This window comes from Pelodiscus sinensis, chromosome 5, assembly GCF_052426305.1.
Source record: "Pelodiscus sinensis isolate ZL-2025 chromosome 5, ASM5242630v1, whole genome shotgun sequence".
Lineage (NCBI taxonomy): Eukaryota > Metazoa > Chordata > Testudines > Trionychidae > Pelodiscus > Pelodiscus sinensis.
The window spans coordinates 112,341,190-112,358,280 of record NC_143056.1 but is presented as its reverse complement, the minus strand read 5'-3'; the positions used below and the strand labels follow the sequence as shown (position 1 = coordinate 112,358,280).

Below are 17,091 nucleotides of genomic sequence, written 5' to 3'. Positions count from 1 at the left end.
GGGAAACATTTGCCTTTAAGTTATATATTACAATAAATTTTCTTAACATGTCTGAAAACTAGGTGGTATATTTGTATGATTTTATTGAAAAAACCTGTTCGCACTGGGAAAATGACGATAATTAAAAACACTCATATAAAAACAACTGAAATTAAAGTGTATAAGTGCATGTACCTGAACTACATCAACTGAATCATGTAGAAGTCTTTCATCACTTACCTAATGTTAGAAAAGAGATAGAACTGAACTCCACAGAACTGAATCACAGCAGCAAGGTCAGTGTGATGTACATTGGTGTGTTGGAAATATTTCTTTAGGAGGAGGCGGTGAAAATAGGCTCCCAGATTTTAAAAAAATGTTTTAAATTAAAAAAAAAACTATTTTTTTTTAAAGTTCAAGAATTTGTAAAGCTGACTTAAGAAGAATGGTTATGTAATGCTTGGTTTATTGCTGATCTAGGAGTAAGGATATATATGATCCTCCCAATTTTAATATCCAAATTGGAAGGTGTTATCATTGAGAGAGAGGAATTATAAGCTGTAGTTCATGAAGGCATAACTGGGAGTAACTGAAAAAATGTAAATCTACAGAAGAGGAAACAATCTTGCATGAGATTCATAGGAATTTTTCATTTTCTGCAACTGTGACTCAAACCATCGGAAAGATGTTCATCTCTAAAGTGCTAAACAAGGTGTAAAAATCCATTCTATGTTCTTCCTTTTTCAGTAGAATCTAGCTTACTTTCCAATATCTTTCCAATTTTAAAGTTCTTAGGACCCAATTTCTCCCTAGTCTTTATCTTGTGTGGTTATTTGCACCAACATAAAATTAGTATGCAAAAACTGTAACACAATAGAATGGTATGGTTGTGTTTTACGTCCACTGTGCAGGTGTATATATAGATGTTCAAAATACAAGATAATGGAGAAGCAGATTAGAACAGGTTTCAATAATGTCAAGTTCATCTCAGCTCTACATCTTTCCCTAGAGGACTCAATTTGCTGTACCTAGGTCTTTTAGATGAGATCTTGAAAACAGACATCTGTGTGCACTGGGTGTAAAGATCCCAGTGCATTTTAATAAAAGGAGGTTTGACCTAGTATCCGTAGCTAATTTCCCCCCTTCCTCAACGTTATGTGTGGTGTGTGCATTTTAAACCCTACAGTGACTATATTACAAGTTTTGCATAGAGGAAGCACTGTGAAATAAAAGGTGCCATATAAATTATTTAAAAATTTTGCTTCAGTATAGCCACCGGTTGCTGACAAGATAGCAATTAATCTCCATCAACCTGTTGTCCTCTGCATCAAAGGCCTACACTGACTAATACTGAGAAATAAGCAGAGGAAGGAATTATAAAATTGCTATATTTAGTCCTCCCCATTTGTTTCCTGCATGTACCTGATTTCATTGCATAGCGTTCTCCCCTGGCAGGGGCCACAAGGCAAACTTTTTTTGTGCTGGGAAATGAGGAATTTAGTGAATGAGGAGGGAACAGAGCATGCAAGCTCGGATCGGGGTGTGTGTGTCAGACACAGTGTATCCCATCTCTGGTGCCCACTGGCACTGAGGAAGAAGAGGTGGGAGAGAACAGCCAGCGCTGACCAGCTGGCGTTACTTCACGGCAGTCAGGGGAGGTGCGCCGGCCCGTGTCCCCATCTCCCCCATGAGCGTGGGAGCATTTCAGTCGCGTTGGCGGGAATGAGGCTCATTGAGCCCGGCTCAATGCGGGGAAGGACTCAGAAGCGGGGCGCCCAGGGAGCGGAGCGGCTCCCGGCTGGGGGCGGATCAGTCCCGTTGTCTCTGCAGCCGGCTGCCCAGGGAAGAGGGAGCCGCTCTCGGCCCTACAGCCAGGGACCGGCCAGCCACCCTTCTCCGGGGAGCGGGCAGAGCTCAGCCTGCGCCTTTCCCAGCCGGAGGCGGTGGCGCTGCTGAGCAGAGCCGGGCACTGGGCGCCGCCAGCCGCTCGCCCGCGCTCCCCTTGGCACCCCCTCCCCGGCCGGCCGGCTGGCTGTGCGCACGGCGAACATGGCGGCGGCGGAGGCGGTGGGGCGGGACACTCTACCTGAGCACTGGTCCTATGGCGTCTGCAGGGACGGCCGGGTCTTCTTCATCGAGTAAGGCGCGGGGGTGTGTGGGGCGCGGGAGGGGTGGTCTGGCGCGGGCTGCCCCTCCCCGCCCGTCACTAACAGGTGCCTGTTTTCCGCTTCTCCCGCCAGTGACCTGACCCGCGCCACTACTTGGCTGCACCCTCGCACCGCGGAGCCCGTCAACTCCGGCCACATGATCCGCTCAGGTGGGTGCCCGGGGTGTCGGGCGGGAGCAGCGGGTAACGACCGTTGGGCGGCCGGGGGTTCGCGCGCCCTCTCTCCCCTGCAGGGCACCAAGTTCTCACCTCCCCCCCCCGCCCTTTGCTCTGCCCCCAGATCTGCCCCGCGGCTGGGAGGAGGGCTTCTCTGAAGAGGGAGCCAGCTACTTCATCGAGTGAGTATCGCGCTCCCGCCGGCGCTGCGGCCCCCGGCGATTATTCGGAGCTGGGGGGAGAGGGGGAGTTGCAGGTTTCACGGCTCCCGCCCGCAGGGGGGTGGTCGGTTCCTGCGTGTGTGAAATGGTTCCCGCAGCCCTGCGCTTGGCTCCTGTTTAATGATTAGCGGCAGGGAAAGCGAAAACGAATGGGGGTTGGGGGCTGGGAAAGGATCAAGGACCCGGGCGGGAGGTGCAAACCCAGGGTCTCCAGCTTTGTCCCGCTCTGGCTTCCCCCTCCCTCGCGGGGCGCTGCTCTGTTTGTTTTGCCCCCGCGAGCAGCAACAAAGTTTCACCTGACGGGGGTAGGGGGGAGGAAGTTACTCTCCGTGGTGTTTACACTGCGCGGTGGGGGCAGCCGGCGCTCTCCCTTGCTGCGCTGGAGTCGCGAGCGGTGCCTGCAACTTGGCTGCCTGCTCGGCTCCTGCTGAATGGAGCGTGTTTGGGGCTGCACCGCAGCAACCAGGCGAGGGCTACAAACAATGCTGCATGAATGAACTGGCGGCTCTTTAAATCCTAGTGGGCTTTAGTGATAGAAATGTAGCCGTGTTAGTCTGGATCTGAGGAAGTGGGTCTGGCCCACGAAAGCTCATCATCTAATAAACCATCTTGTTAGTCTTTAAAGTGCTACATTGTCCTGCATTTTGCTTGAGTGGGCTTTAGTCACTAATGCGGGGAACGGTTAAAAAAAACCCCAACCTGAGACGTATTTTCAGGGTGCTTCTGCTAAGAGATTGATACATTACAGTACAAGTGGTGTGTAAATAAACCCTTGTAGCTTTAGGCTGGTAATAAGTATATAGATAAGTATTGCAAGGGGAAGAAAGTGGCCTGGTGTTCCGGCTTACATTGAAGAACACACTGGGATAATTTTGTCTATATTTCCATATACCAGGCTCCCTGCCATCCTGAACCTGATAATGGATTTGTCGTTAATATCTACGCTGATCATGTACAGTATTTACATTGCTTCAGGGGGTAGCCGAATTAGTCTGTACAGGAAAAAACAACAAATGGTCTGATAGCACTTCATAGATTAACAAAACATGTACATGGTATCATGAGGTTTTGTGGGCACAGCCCACTTCTTCAGATGACTGAAGTCTTTTGAAAATCTGAAGAAGTGGGCTGTGCCCAGGAAACCTCATGATACCATCTACATGTTTTGTTAGTCTATAAAGTGCTACCAGACTATTTGTAGTATTTGCATAGTTTTTTTCCCCCTCAACCCCACAACCCTATTTATTTCTTCACCTTTTAAATCTATGTTTTAAAATCTTTGGGAGTGAGCATGTTAAAATGAATAAACTAGAACAGTTGTGGCAGTGTAATAAAAAGGAGAACTGTTATGTCCTAAAAGAAACAAACCCTTAGCCCCTTAGAGACTTTAAAGAAGGATAACTTGCACAGGGGAAATGTCCATTCAACAAAACTTGATCTTCTTTCAAAGCTGTGGTGTAGCATTACCAGTCACTTCCTGCAAACATTCAGGATGTAGGACTGTTTAATAATAAGTGATCCATTTCCCATTTTGGGCTATGTAGGTGAAATAGTTCAGTGTTAATAGGATCCCATGGCTACTATGTGCTGAGTATCAGAGCTTGCAGCAGAAGTGAAATACTAAGAGATTGACAATCTAATAACACAATATACCTTCAAACTCCTAGGAGTAAATGAAGATTTTAACCCATAAAATGAAGTCATTTGGAAATTTCTGAGTTTGTGTGCTTGTGGACAAATGGAGTGGTTTCTGTGTCCTGTGGAAAAAATAGCTGCTTTTTTTTTTTAAGTTACATGTTACTGGCTCTTGTTTCAATTGACTAACTTGTAATGGGAGTTGTCAACTGAAAAAGATTGTTGGGCTAGGAAATATCAAGTTGATTATTGTCATGTTGCATGTTTTATGGGTTTCCTGGATGATGATGTGTTTTTTGGGGTGTTCCCAGAAAACCAGTTATTGTTTTATTTGTGCAGCATATGAACTTTCAGTTCATGTACTTGGATTTGATATTTATGAGATGTCCTTATCACTTCGCATTCTTCAGAATGTATTGGAAAATTGAGCACTTGATATGTTGGCATTTCTTGAAAAACTCTTGCTATATAGAAATTTGTTGTCTTCTGTCCTTCTACCTATGTGGTGATATATGGAGCCTAGCAAGCTTAAGAGATTTGTAGAAGTTGTCATTCTGAACCCGCTGTGATTTAGGAAGAGAGAAATAATTAGTGTTTCTTGATTGTCATTCCATTACAAGAGGTTCTTTTCACTTTGCCTGTGCAGACTGCCATGGTACCTAGAAAGTTATAAAACTTGGGGTGTCTATTCCAAGAAACTTCTCCTGAACTTCACAGTGTATTCATACTTTTTTTAAAGTTTAATTTTAGAATATGTTGTACAGGCAGTCCCCGAGTTACGCGGATCCGACTTATGTCGGATCCGCAGTTACGAACGGGGCCCTTCCTCTTCCTGGTCTCCAGCAGACCAGGGAGAGGAAGCAAAGCGGCGGAACACGCGGGCAGGGCTGTCCGCTGCCCACGTGCTCCGCGGCTTGGCTCTGCTTTGCACTGCTTTGCCCCCCCCCCATCCCCCTGGTCTGCAGACCAGGGAGACGGGGGGGGGGCAAAGCAGAGCCAAGCCGCGAAGCGCGCGGCCAGCTGACAGCCCAGACGCGTCTGGGCTGTCAGCTGGCCGTGCGCTCCGCGGCTTGGCTCTGCTTTGCCCCCCCCCGTCCCCCTGGTCTGCAGACCAGAGGGACGGGGGGGGGGGCAAAGCGGAGCAAAGCAGAGCCAAGCCGCGGAGCACGTGGGCAGCGGACAGCCCTGTCCGCTGCCCGCGTGTTCCGCCGCTTTGCTCCCCGTCCCCCTGGTCTGCAGACCAGGGGGACGGGGAGCAAAGCAGAGCAAAGCCACGGAGCCCGAGGGCAGCAGGACAGCCACAGCGTGTCTGGGCTGTCCCGCTGCCCCCGTGCTCCGCGGCTTTGCTCCGGACACCTGTGGTACAGCAGCTGGGGCGTTGCCAGTTGGTCCCGTAGTGCCGCTCTGGGCGCTACTGGACCAACCGGGCAGCACCCCAGCTGCTCTGCCCCAGGCGTCCTGATTCAGCCACTGCTGGTCAGTTTCAGCAGCTGAATCAGGACACCTGGGGCAGAGCAGCTTGGGTGCTGCTGGGTTGATCCAGTAGCGCCGAGGAGCGGCGGCGCTACTGGACCAACCCAGCAGCACCCCAGCTGCTCTGCCCAGGTGTCCCCAAGTCAGCCGCTGCTGAAACTGACCAGTGGCTGACTACAGGGCTTCCTGGAATCAGCCACTGATCAGTTTCAGCAGCAGCTGACTTGGGGATGCCTGGGGTTCTTAAGTTGAATCTGTATGTAAGTCAGAACTGGCGTCCAGATTCAGCCGCTGTTGAAACTGATCAGTTTCAGCAGCGGCTGAATCTGGACGCCAGTTCCGACTTACATACAGATTCAACTTAAGAACAAACCTACAGTCCCTATCTTGTACGTAACCAGGGGCCTGCCTGTACTTGCATTCTCCTTCATATGCATTATTTCTCTCTATAATGTAGTTGTATTGAACACTTGTCTGCTAATTTTAAGTGTTAACTTTATAAAGGAACACATTCAAAATAGGGCTGTCAAGGCTGAAATACGGTACTAAGAAGGCAAAACTTTGATGCAAAAGGAAGGACACACTTTTTACTGTTTAACTCTGTTTATGGTCTATTTTTCCATGGGGCAAAATGCACTGATTCTAAAGGCTTCATTTGATGGTGATGACTTTTTAAAGGGACTCCAATGTGCTTCATTATTTAAAAGCCTTGAGAATTCTTTGACAAAAATTAGTTACAGATATATGTATATTTGACGAATCAGCTAGAGATGTATAATTGATTTCTTTTTTCAGAAGAAAAAGGAAAGTATATCTCAAGATGTGTGCCTCCTTCCAACTCTTTACTTTTAAGATAGGATTATCCTTTTCTGGTTTTAGAATTGTCATTTTTTCTTGTTTAATCAACTAAAATTACTATACTGAGTGGAAATGAACTCTAGCAAATGATGAAATTAGATTCTTTCTTGACAAGATAATTCTTTATGCAATATTTATTTTGACTCTCAATTAGAATATCAGTAGATGAACTTTTTTTTGTAGGACAATTATTGAAATACAACAAAAATTCAAGTGTTTCAATGTAAGTATTTCCTCTGTACTATTGTTTAAATGAATACCTGTTAGTTAACAACCACACTTAGTAGGTTTATATTTAAAATGAGAAAATTGAAAATAATCTTTTTATCTATTACAGTACCCGTTTAAAACATTTTATTTCATATAGACTTTCAACCCTTCTTCGCCTAGTTCCTTAAAATGTCAATCTATTCAAGTTTTTTGAGGAATACAAATATTGGTAACATTAAGCAAACTCCTTAAAGCAAAACTCAGACCAAGCAACTAGACTCTCAAGCCTATTTTAAACATTTCTATAAACTAAGTAGCAATAATAATGGGTCTAACCTAATGTGAATCAAAATTGGATTGCACTTTCTAAGTTTAAAGCTTTCTTGAGTTGAATTTTTGATTGAAGGAAGAAAACTGTCTGTGAACCTGATTAATATTTTTCCTCTCATGGAGTCATTGAATGCTGACTTGTGAAATAAAAATCAAATCAGTTGACAAGATGCCTTTCTAAAATGCTGAAAAGACTTGATTTATTAGTGTATGGCTCACCTACATCAATATCAGATCAAGGAAACAAATCTTTTGAACACATTTATTCTTTTAAATTCTGCCTGAAAAAAATTGATTCAACACAAGTTTTATGGTGAAAAATTGAAACAATTATTTAACCTATTGCATTTATATTGCTCTGATTTTTTGAAGACTGAACACACAGGCTACGTCTACACTGGCCCCTTTTCTGAAAGGGGCATGCTAATTTTACAGGTTGTAATAGTGAAATCCGCGGGGGATTTAAATATCCCCCACGGCATTTAAATAAAAATGTCTGCCGCTTTTTTCTGGCTTTTAGAAAAGCCGGAAAAGAGTGTCTACACTGGCCCCGATCCTCCGGAAAAAAGCCCTTTTCCGGAGGATCTCTTATTCCTACTTTGAAGTAAGAATAAGAGATCCTCCGGAAAAGGGCTTTTTTCCGGAGGATCGGGGCCAGTGTAGACGCTCTCTTCCGGCTTTTCTAAAAGCCGGAAAAAAGCGGTGGACATTTTTATTTAAATGCCGCGGGGGATATTTAAATCCCCCGCGGATTTCCCTATTACGACCTGTAAAATTAGCATGCCCCTTTCGGAAAAGGGGCCAGTGTAGACGTAGCCACAGAGAATACAGTGATTAGGGTCACAGAGCAGTGTGCTACTTTTAGAGATGCATAGATTGAGAAGTGATACTAGAATTTGTGTTCTTTGCCTGGAGGCATCATGGTGGGTGGACCTATGAGTCTAGGAGAGCAGAATATAGTATAAATTGGCTTTATTTTCTATTCTCTAGTGGTTGGTTGTAGCCTTAGGCACAGTTGCTTTCCATCTAGTCATTATAGAAAGAATACTGGATTGATGAGTGAGTGCAGCTGTAATAGAAGTGAGTGAAAGCACTGTTGATCTGTTAATCTAGCTCAGAGTGGTTTCAGACAGTTTAGTTACTGGCACATATTGGTGAATTGGCTTGATAAACTCCTTGCTTTGGGAGAAAATAAGGTGAATACAGGGAAAATACTGAAACAAGTGATTTTACTCTCTCTCTCTCTCTCTCTGTACACATCTTTTTTAGTATGTGATCATTAGGTTACTGCTTCCACTAAACATCTAAAGGAGTGTTAAGCTGAATGAGAAACAGAAGTTATGTAAACTTTATGCTTACATTGCCTTTTTATAGTTTATTAAAATAATTGAGAGGTATATCTATGTAAAATACTCTACCCTGCCAAGCAGTCTTGTTCAGATAATTGTAACAGGGCTTTATCTGCCTGTGGCAATATAGAAAAACTTATGTAACATATCAGAAGAAAGTGTACTACATTATTAAAATGATGAAACTTTGACAGTTGTAGTCCATAGAACTGATTTTAATGGCAATAGTATGTTCAAAGGCAGTTTTGGTATTTAGAAAACTAAGTTAACTGGAAATCAGTGCTTAAAATAGCTCAAGATATTTCATTGATTTGTTTTAAGCAATGTCTCTCATCTATGGCTCATGTAACAACTTTTACTCTTCTTTGGGGATGAAAGATCAGAATAGAGATGTATTTGCATTCATTGATTACAACGATGGTGTTGTTTTTAATGCGTATTCAGTGTTTTCCTATGTATTGAAAGATGCGCTATTCATATTTTCAAGCGTTTTAAAAACACATGGCTCTTACTAAATATTACACACACAAATTAGTTTAAAAAACGTTAGGAAGAAACGCAGTAACCACCTTATCGTCATACTATATAACAAACAGAAGCAAATCAAGGAGAACCTCTCAACATTAGAAACTCTCATAAAAAAAAAACAAGCTTCCACACACACTTCCTCTTTTCCAGGCTTTACTAAAACTCAGTAAACTACCTACAAGGATTACTTCATCTCCCTGCAGAAGAAAAAGGACAATAAGCTATCCAAACTCCTTCACACCTCAGGATATCTCATTCCCAATACTTTCAACTCACCTAGCAACACTGTCAACCTGTGCAACCACACTCTTAACCCAGCAGAGGAATTTGTCCTATCTCAAGGATGCTCCTTCTGCCTCACCACCCCTACGAATAAAATTCAGTCCTGTGGAGATCTGTAAGCCAATTTTCGCCACCTCCGCCTAAAGGAATATTTCCAACACACCGATGTACAACACCCTGACCTTGTAACTTCCCCCTGCCAATCCCACCAGAGGAAGGCTTCTATGTGGACCCCCTATTAATGGTTATAACAAGAGTCTTGACTTCTACATCGATTGCTTCTGCAAATGTGCACGGGCTTACATTGTCAACAAACAATATCATATAACCTCAATCATGCAGGACGCAATGCTATACATAGCTTCAAAAACAATTCTAACATCATAATCAAAGAGGCTGACAAAGGGGATGCTGTAGTCATGAACAGAACAGATTATGAGCAGAAGGTGACCAGACAACTCATCAACACCAGATTCTACAAGCTTCTCTCCTGTAATCCCACTAAAGAATACCAAAAAACCCTAAAACAACTGCTCATGAAGCTCCCTGATGCTGCTCAGGACCAAATTTACACTAACACCCACATTATCCCCAACCAGGAGTTTTCTATCTGCTACTCAAGGTACACAAACCTGGAAATCATGGATGACCCATTATCTCAAGCATTGTCATACTTACAACAGGATTATCTGGCTATATTGACTCTCTCCATAGACCCTATGCTACCAGCACTCCTAGCTATCTTTGAGACGCCACTGACTTCCTGAGGAAACTACAAAACATCAGTAATCTTCCTGAAAACAGCATCCTGGTCACCATGGACATAGAAGCTCTTTATACCAACATGCCACATGAAGACGGATTACAGGCTATCACAGGGGTGTGCAATAATTTTTGTCTGGGGGCCACTTAAAAAAAATTTTTTTTTTGAAGTGGCCCCGGGCTGCCCCAGAAGGCGTGGGGCCAGGATGTTTCTGGGCTACCCCACCCACAGACCCTGATTGGCGTGAGGGTGGGGGAGCGCGCGAAGTGCTGTGTGCTCCTCGTAGGGTCGGATCATGGTGAAGGAAGCTTCACTTGAAAAGCCACACTTCAAAGTGCTATGCCCTCTTCACAGGGTGGGAGGAGGCTTTGCATGCTCCCCTCACCCCCAGGCCAGTTAGGGCCTGGGGGTAGAGGAACAGGGCAAAGTTTCCTCTGCCCTCTCCCTTCCCCCCCCGTCCTGCGCGAGCGTACAGCACTTTGTAGTGTTGCGTGCTCCTCACAGAGCGGGGGGAGGGAGGGCAGAGCAGAGCAGAGGAAACGTTGCACACTTATCCCATCCCCAGGCCTATCAGGGCTTGGGATCAGGGGAGCGCGTGATGTGTCTTACCGCTCTGCGAGTAGCTTATGGCACTTCAAAGTGCTGTGTGGTCCTGCCAGGGCGGGAGGAAGTTTCGCGCACTCTCCTGTCCCCAGGCTCTAATTGGCCTGGGGGTGAGGGAGCGACAGGCCTCCGTGGGCTGAATCAACCAGCTTGGCGGGCTTAATCTGGCCCTCAGAGGCCCTTTTGCCCACTCCTGGGAACACCATCCCCAATGACAGCACTGCATACCTGGTTACAGAGCTCTGCGGCTTTGTCCTCACCCACAGCTACTTCTGATTCGGAGACAATTTGTATCTTCAAGTTAGCGGTACACTCATGGGCACCTGCATGGCCCCACAATATGCTAACATCTTTATGGCTGACCTTGAACAACGTTTCCTCAGCTCTTGACCCCTATCACTCTTACTCTACTTACGTTACATTGATGATATCATCATCATATGGACCCATGGGAAAGAGACCCTTTGAAGAATTTCACAGGGATTTCAACAACTTTTACCCCACCATCAACCTCAGTCTGGATCAATCCACATGAGAGATCTATTTCCTTGACACTATAGTACAATTAAATGATGGACAGATTTCCACCACCCTATAGTGGAAACCTACCGACCGCTACACTTACCTTCATGCCTCTAGCTTCCATCCCAGACACATTTCTCAATCTATTATATACATCCAAGCCCTAAGATACAACCAGATTTACTCCAATCCCACAGACCAAGACAAACACCTACAGGATCTATATAGAGCATTCTTAAGGGTACGTCTAGACTACATGCCTCTGTCACCAGTGGCATGTAGATTAGGCTACCAGACATAGTAAAACCTCCTGGGATGAGGTTTACCTGAGTGGTCAACAAATACCTTTGATGTCGACACCCGCGCGTCCAGACTATCGCACTGAGCCGACAAACAGCTGATCAGCTGTTTGTTGGCTCAGCATGGCAGCTATGTAAATTTAAATGAAGCGGCGATTATTTAAATCGCCGCTTCATTTTACTATGTCTGTTAGCCTAATCTACATGCCTCTGGCGACAGAGGCATGTAGTCTAGACGTACCCTAAGACTGAAATGCTCACTCGGAGAAGTGAAAAAATAGATCAACAGAGCCAAAAAAATACCCAGACATGAACTACTTCAGGACAGGCCAAGAAGGGAAAACAGAATGCCACTTGTCATCACCAATAGCCCACAACTTAAACCCCTGTTTCTGTGTGTTGCCTCTTCAGATATCTGATTTGTATCCATTAATTCTTTCCCATAGAGACGGTCCAGTTTGGCCAGTATACGTTGCAGTGGGGCATTGCTGGTATTTGATGGCATAGATCGTATTAGTGGATGTGCAGTTAGATGAGCCCCTGATGTAGTGGCTGATGTGGTTGGGTCCAGTGATGAAATCACTTGTGTAGATGTTTGGACAGAGTTGCTTATTAGAGGGGTGGGTTCCTGGATGATTATGATGGAGGTATGTTGCGTGGTTATTAGAATTTGTTTGAGGTTACAGGCTTGTCTTTAGGCGAAGATTGGCTTTCTCCTTCTCTTGCCCCCCAGGCCTGTGAAAGTGAGGGGTCATTTTCCAGGATAGTTTGTAGATTGTTGATAATGCGTTGGAGGGGTTTAAATTGTGGGCTATAGGTGATGACAAGTGGAATTCAGTTTATCTTCTTGGCCTATCTTGAAGTAGTTCATGTCTGGGTACTCTTCTGGGTCTGTTGATCTGTGTTTTCAAATTACAAATTAGGGATGTTAACTATTGTATGTTTCTATAAACATGTGACTACTGGAATTTTTGGTAGTTACACTTTTATGCGTTGGGGGAGGGAAGATGGGAGCTTGTGGAGAGGCAGCAGTGTGGGGGAGGGGCCAGGTGACTGCATAGAAGCTGGTGCTGCCTCTGTGGGGTGGGTGGCTCTGTGGAGCTGGCAATGGGTAGAGAGCCTGTTTAAAAGCCAACTCCCCATGTGTATTGGCTCCTCCTGCCTCCTCCTCTTGCTGCCTCTGATACAGAGGCAGTGGGTGCGGGGGCATGTAGTTGTGAGGATTAACTGATAAGACCAGGATTATTAGTTAGCTTGTAGTCAGTTGCATGATTAACATCCGTATTATAAATATATCCATGAGATAAATGCACTTGAATAGCACAGAATTTTCTGATTTATATGTGGTTTACTTTAACTGGTCTGATCAAGGAGATTGCTATTCTGTTTATGGTAACTCTAGGATGCCCAGTGCTATGTAAACTGAGGTATGCACACTGTGCTTTGCATCTCTGGCTAATGTGGTAATTTTGAGTAACTCTGCTTAGATTATTATATTAAAATCTGATCTCAGAGCAAAGTGAGCAGCCAATTTTTAAGGTATGATAGAAATATAAAAAACTACAAAACTGAGTTATTGGCTTTTGCAAATCTACAGATTTCTTTCAATATGGAATATGTTATACACATTGTGAAATGGACTTCTGCTTCTCAATCTTTGTAGTACCAGATGTTCTGCCAATCTTTGTAGTGCCAGATGACAATGGTAATAGGTAACCAAAAATTGAGACAAATGTAATAAAGTTTTAACAGATTACATTGGCATCCTGTTGAGCTACTGTTTTTTGTACTTAAGTGTGTACTATGCAGTTTTAACCTCTGAATACCTGGCTTCAAAAAAAAGAGGGGTCTTATTCTATGTCTATAGCAGTAAAACCTATTGCACCTAATTTACCAGAATGATCAGTTATGTTTGAGAGTTGAATTGTCCCCGAGACGCTTCATGGATGTGCTTTCGGTTGGTCAGTAAAGCAACATTTTTTTCATACTTGCCTTTACGTGAGATGCCATAATAGTGGGTGTTTGGATGGGAAAATAGGATTGACAAAAGTTAGAAGAAAAACACTTCCTGTAAAATTAAAGGATATTTTGTTCAGAGCCATGTTCACAGGCCTGGAAAGTTACATCAACAATAAACACCCAATTACAAAATTATTCTTACTAACAGGATTAGAGAGTGGCTTTCTTAGACATTTCTTAGAAGTCATGTGCTTCTCACTGATGATTTACCAGGACTGTTTTCATGATCAGTTATCATTGTCTGGTGTTCAGTTACCTGGATCACTAAGAAAATAAAAGTTAATGGTTTAAATCAGCAAATGATATCCAATAAATGAACAGATTTGTCTCACTGTGTATACATTCCCATGTCTATTTAGGTAGGGAATCCCTCCCTCTCCCCCCCCCCCCCCCCCGAGTCAATGGGTCAGTTGCTGTGTCAGTTGCTTCCTAATATGAAGATTTGCTGCTTATTTCAGGATCCAAGATAATTATCTTGTTAAATAAAGCAGTAACATGTCTTTATTTTCTTTTCACCAAGAACATTTTGTTTCCAGCAGAGATAGCTTATGCTGCTTGTGTACCTGAAGTTGAATTAAACCTTGGGCATTTAAAGATCTGTTTTGTTTGTACTTTATTATTTTGGTACTTTGTCTGCTGCTTTTGCCCAAACATACTTGCTAGTGATAGTTTATTTTCAGGTAGCTACATTCTGACTTAATCTAACTTGTACAATAATATGTATGCTATCTGTATTTTAAAATGGTGGCTTTTTTATATAATTTAAACAAGAGCATCATTGAGTAGGCCATGTTGGCAAGATCAAATAAAGCAAAATCAATCTAATTTTATACTTTGGTCTAGTAGATGAGGGCAAGCAGCAGATGTGATGTCTTGATTTTTATTAAGGCTTTTGAAACATGACATTCTCATAAGCAAACTTGGGAGATGTGATTCTTAGGATAAATTTTGATGGCCTTAGAGTACAGCTCCCATTGGCTGCAGATTGCCGTCATAATGATGGACATCTTTTTTTGGCCTAAGGCAGTAGTGGACAATAACCGGCCCGTGGGCCAGACACGACTCTTCAGGATTAGTCCCTGATTACAGCAATGCAGCCATTTACCTTGCCTATTCAAGTATGGACTCTGGAAGCTCCTGTTGGCCACAGATGGCCATTCCCAGTTAATGGTAGGAAACTGGCAGACAGCCAGGGTTAGCCCCTGTAGAACTGCTGCTGTCTTATTGCCCATCTTTGGTTTAGGGTGTAAAATAATTGCAGAGTGGTTAAGTCAGGTGTGATGGAGGTTGTGGTGATGAAGATATGCCTGTTAAATGCATCACAATCTTATTAGCTAGCATGCAGATAGATTATCCCAATGTTTTTTGCATGTTCTAGTTCTGAGAATTTGAAAAGTAAGCATTGCATGTTAGAAGTGTAATATGAAGAACATAAGTCAAATGAATATCTCACTGCAGCCCCAAATCAAATAATGTATGGTTCATCTGCTTTGAATTTTTCCTAATTTTAACAACAGCTGTGGAGGTCCTGTGCAGTGTTCCCTCTAAGCTGCATTGCAGCACAGCTTCACAGGTGATTGATCAGCTTCACCCAGTCAGAGGCTCAGGGCTCCATGCCAGGAGCTGAGTGACTGGGCAGGACTGACTAATCACCTGTGAAGCAGTTGCACAGCTTAGAGGGAACACTGGTCCTGTTCTCTCACCTCTTCTGTATCCTCCTTTTACAAATTGTGTTGTTAATACCCAGTTATCTCCAAGTACAGTATCTGTCCAGTTTATTGGATTTGTGTGAAATCTTATTGAATTGAAGACTCTGCACTTGAATGCTGTAATGAATTTCTGCATTTAATAAGACAAATGCAATATAAAAAGCACTGGTGTATTTCTTCATCTTAATCAATGTCCTGTGTAATGTGTGGCAGACCTGACCTAAAAGCTCTGACGAGACTTCTAAATTTTGCAGCATAGTTGTATGGCAGCTTGGGAGATCAGAGACCTCTTCAAGTACATTAAGAAATTGAGACTTGAATTGCATTAATTTTATGTATTGTTTAGTCAGTACAGCTGTCTCTGAACCAATTAACTTGATAGTCAATTTATGTTGACCTTTGGTTTTCTGTGTGCTACATATATTTGTACCGACAATGCTTAACTGCATTATAAAAATGTTCAGGAGGAAGACTGAAAATTAGCACCTTTGAAGTCATGGGAAGCAATTTAGGGTTGTGGGTTAATTGTATTAGTTGGATGTGTCCATTAGAATTTAAATGGATGCCTTGAGTTTGAGTTAACATCCTGTTTAGATAAATAGGACAGCTTACACTTAAAGCTATTATTTCAGAGCACTGGATATTTAAAAGGTAAGGCACTATTCCAATTTTCACTCTTTTCCTATTTTTAAAGGTTTCTTTGCAAACATAAAGGCTAGAAATCTAATTTCTCTTTATTTAGGCCTATGTATATTTACAAGTGTAACTGCTATGCCAGTTTTGTTAAATCAGTGCAACTTGCTTGAAGCCATGATCTTAGAGTCTAATGGAAAATGCAGAGTCTTACTAAAAATGTGGCAAATTCCTTAATGTGCAGAATTCATAGAATCATAGAGCTGGAAGAGACCTTAAATGGCCATCAAGTCCAGCCCCCAGCCCAAGGCAGGACCAATCCCAATTAAATCAACCTTAAGGTCCTGACAATATGTACAATATTTTGTATTTAAAATGTTGTACAAATATTAATTAAGCTCCACAAATATATTTGATCCAATTAACTCAAGGGCAGTCAGTGTTTCTAACGCATCATCTTCCCAAATATGTCCCACAATATAAAAATATTTGTGGCTTACTTTAGAGTGATCTCTGGTGCAAACAGTGAACATTTTGTACCCTGGAACAAACGTTTGGGGAGTATCCAGACTAATGTATACAAACGTATTCATGGGTTTTTAAAACCCCAAACAAAAAAAAATTAATGTAAACAGACTTTGTGAGGGAGATTATTACCTCCCTCTGAAAGGTAATATCAATTAGAACAGCTATGTGTTCATGGGGAAAAAAAGTCTTCAGCTGAAGAAAATGACTTTGACTCAGAATTGAAACAACTCTGTTGATTTGAGATAAATGTTTAGTTGCAGCGGGGAGATGCTTTTTTGATTAAACTAAACTGGCACAAGAAGGTCTTTCACTAAGAGCAAGGAACTAACAGTATGGTGACCATATTTTCTGAACCAAAAATGGGGACACATGATATAATGGCTCTACCATCAACCAAATGTTAGCCATGCCCCATACCCATTAGGCCTGTGCCACAGGAAGTCCCACCCCTGGGGGTAGCACTTCTGGGGTCAAGATGGACACATGACTGGAAGTAAATGATGTCCTGTGACCCGTCTAAGAACTCTCCCACTGTTCCCTATCAGAAGGGATGGGTTTGGGCCCCATAGGACCACCCCAAGTGCAGATTTGACCAATTTGGGGGCATTCCGGGGCAGAGTGATTGTCCAGAAGTGGGTAGTGTGACCCCTCTAAGAACTGCTCTCACCACCCTTTACCAATCAGGATGGGTTTAGGCCCCAGAGGAGGTGCTGGTGTGCTCTGTGGAGGGGATGTGTTGTCTGTGTATGGGCAGGGTGTATATGACATATACAGGGTGTACCAGCAGTGCCTGTTGGTAGTGTGTGTGTGCGCATGTGTGTGTAGGG

At 43.5% G+C, this 17,091-nt stretch overlaps 1 protein-coding gene across 8 annotated transcripts in view; it reads left to right on the top strand.

Moving 5' to 3' along the window:
• Positions 1-1,646: 1,646 nt before the first annotated feature.
• PLEKHA7 (pleckstrin homology domain containing A7) overlaps positions 1,647-17,091 on the top strand; it is a 291,638-nt gene continuing 276,193 nt past the window's right edge. For 2 of the 8 annotated variants that reach the window (XM_089778656.1, XM_075928055.2), the window contains exons 1-3: positions 1,647-2,117; positions 2,220-2,296; positions 2,427-2,484. In XM_089778656.1, coding sequence (XP_089634782.1) covers positions 2,029-2,117; positions 2,220-2,296; positions 2,427-2,484 — 224 coding nt within the window. In that variant the 5' untranslated portion in view covers positions 1,647-2,028. The remainder of the gene's footprint in view (positions 2,118-2,219; positions 2,297-2,426; positions 2,485-17,091) is intronic. The other 6 variants (XM_089778651.1, XM_089778652.1, XM_089778653.1 and 3 more) reach the window with 5 other exon arrangements.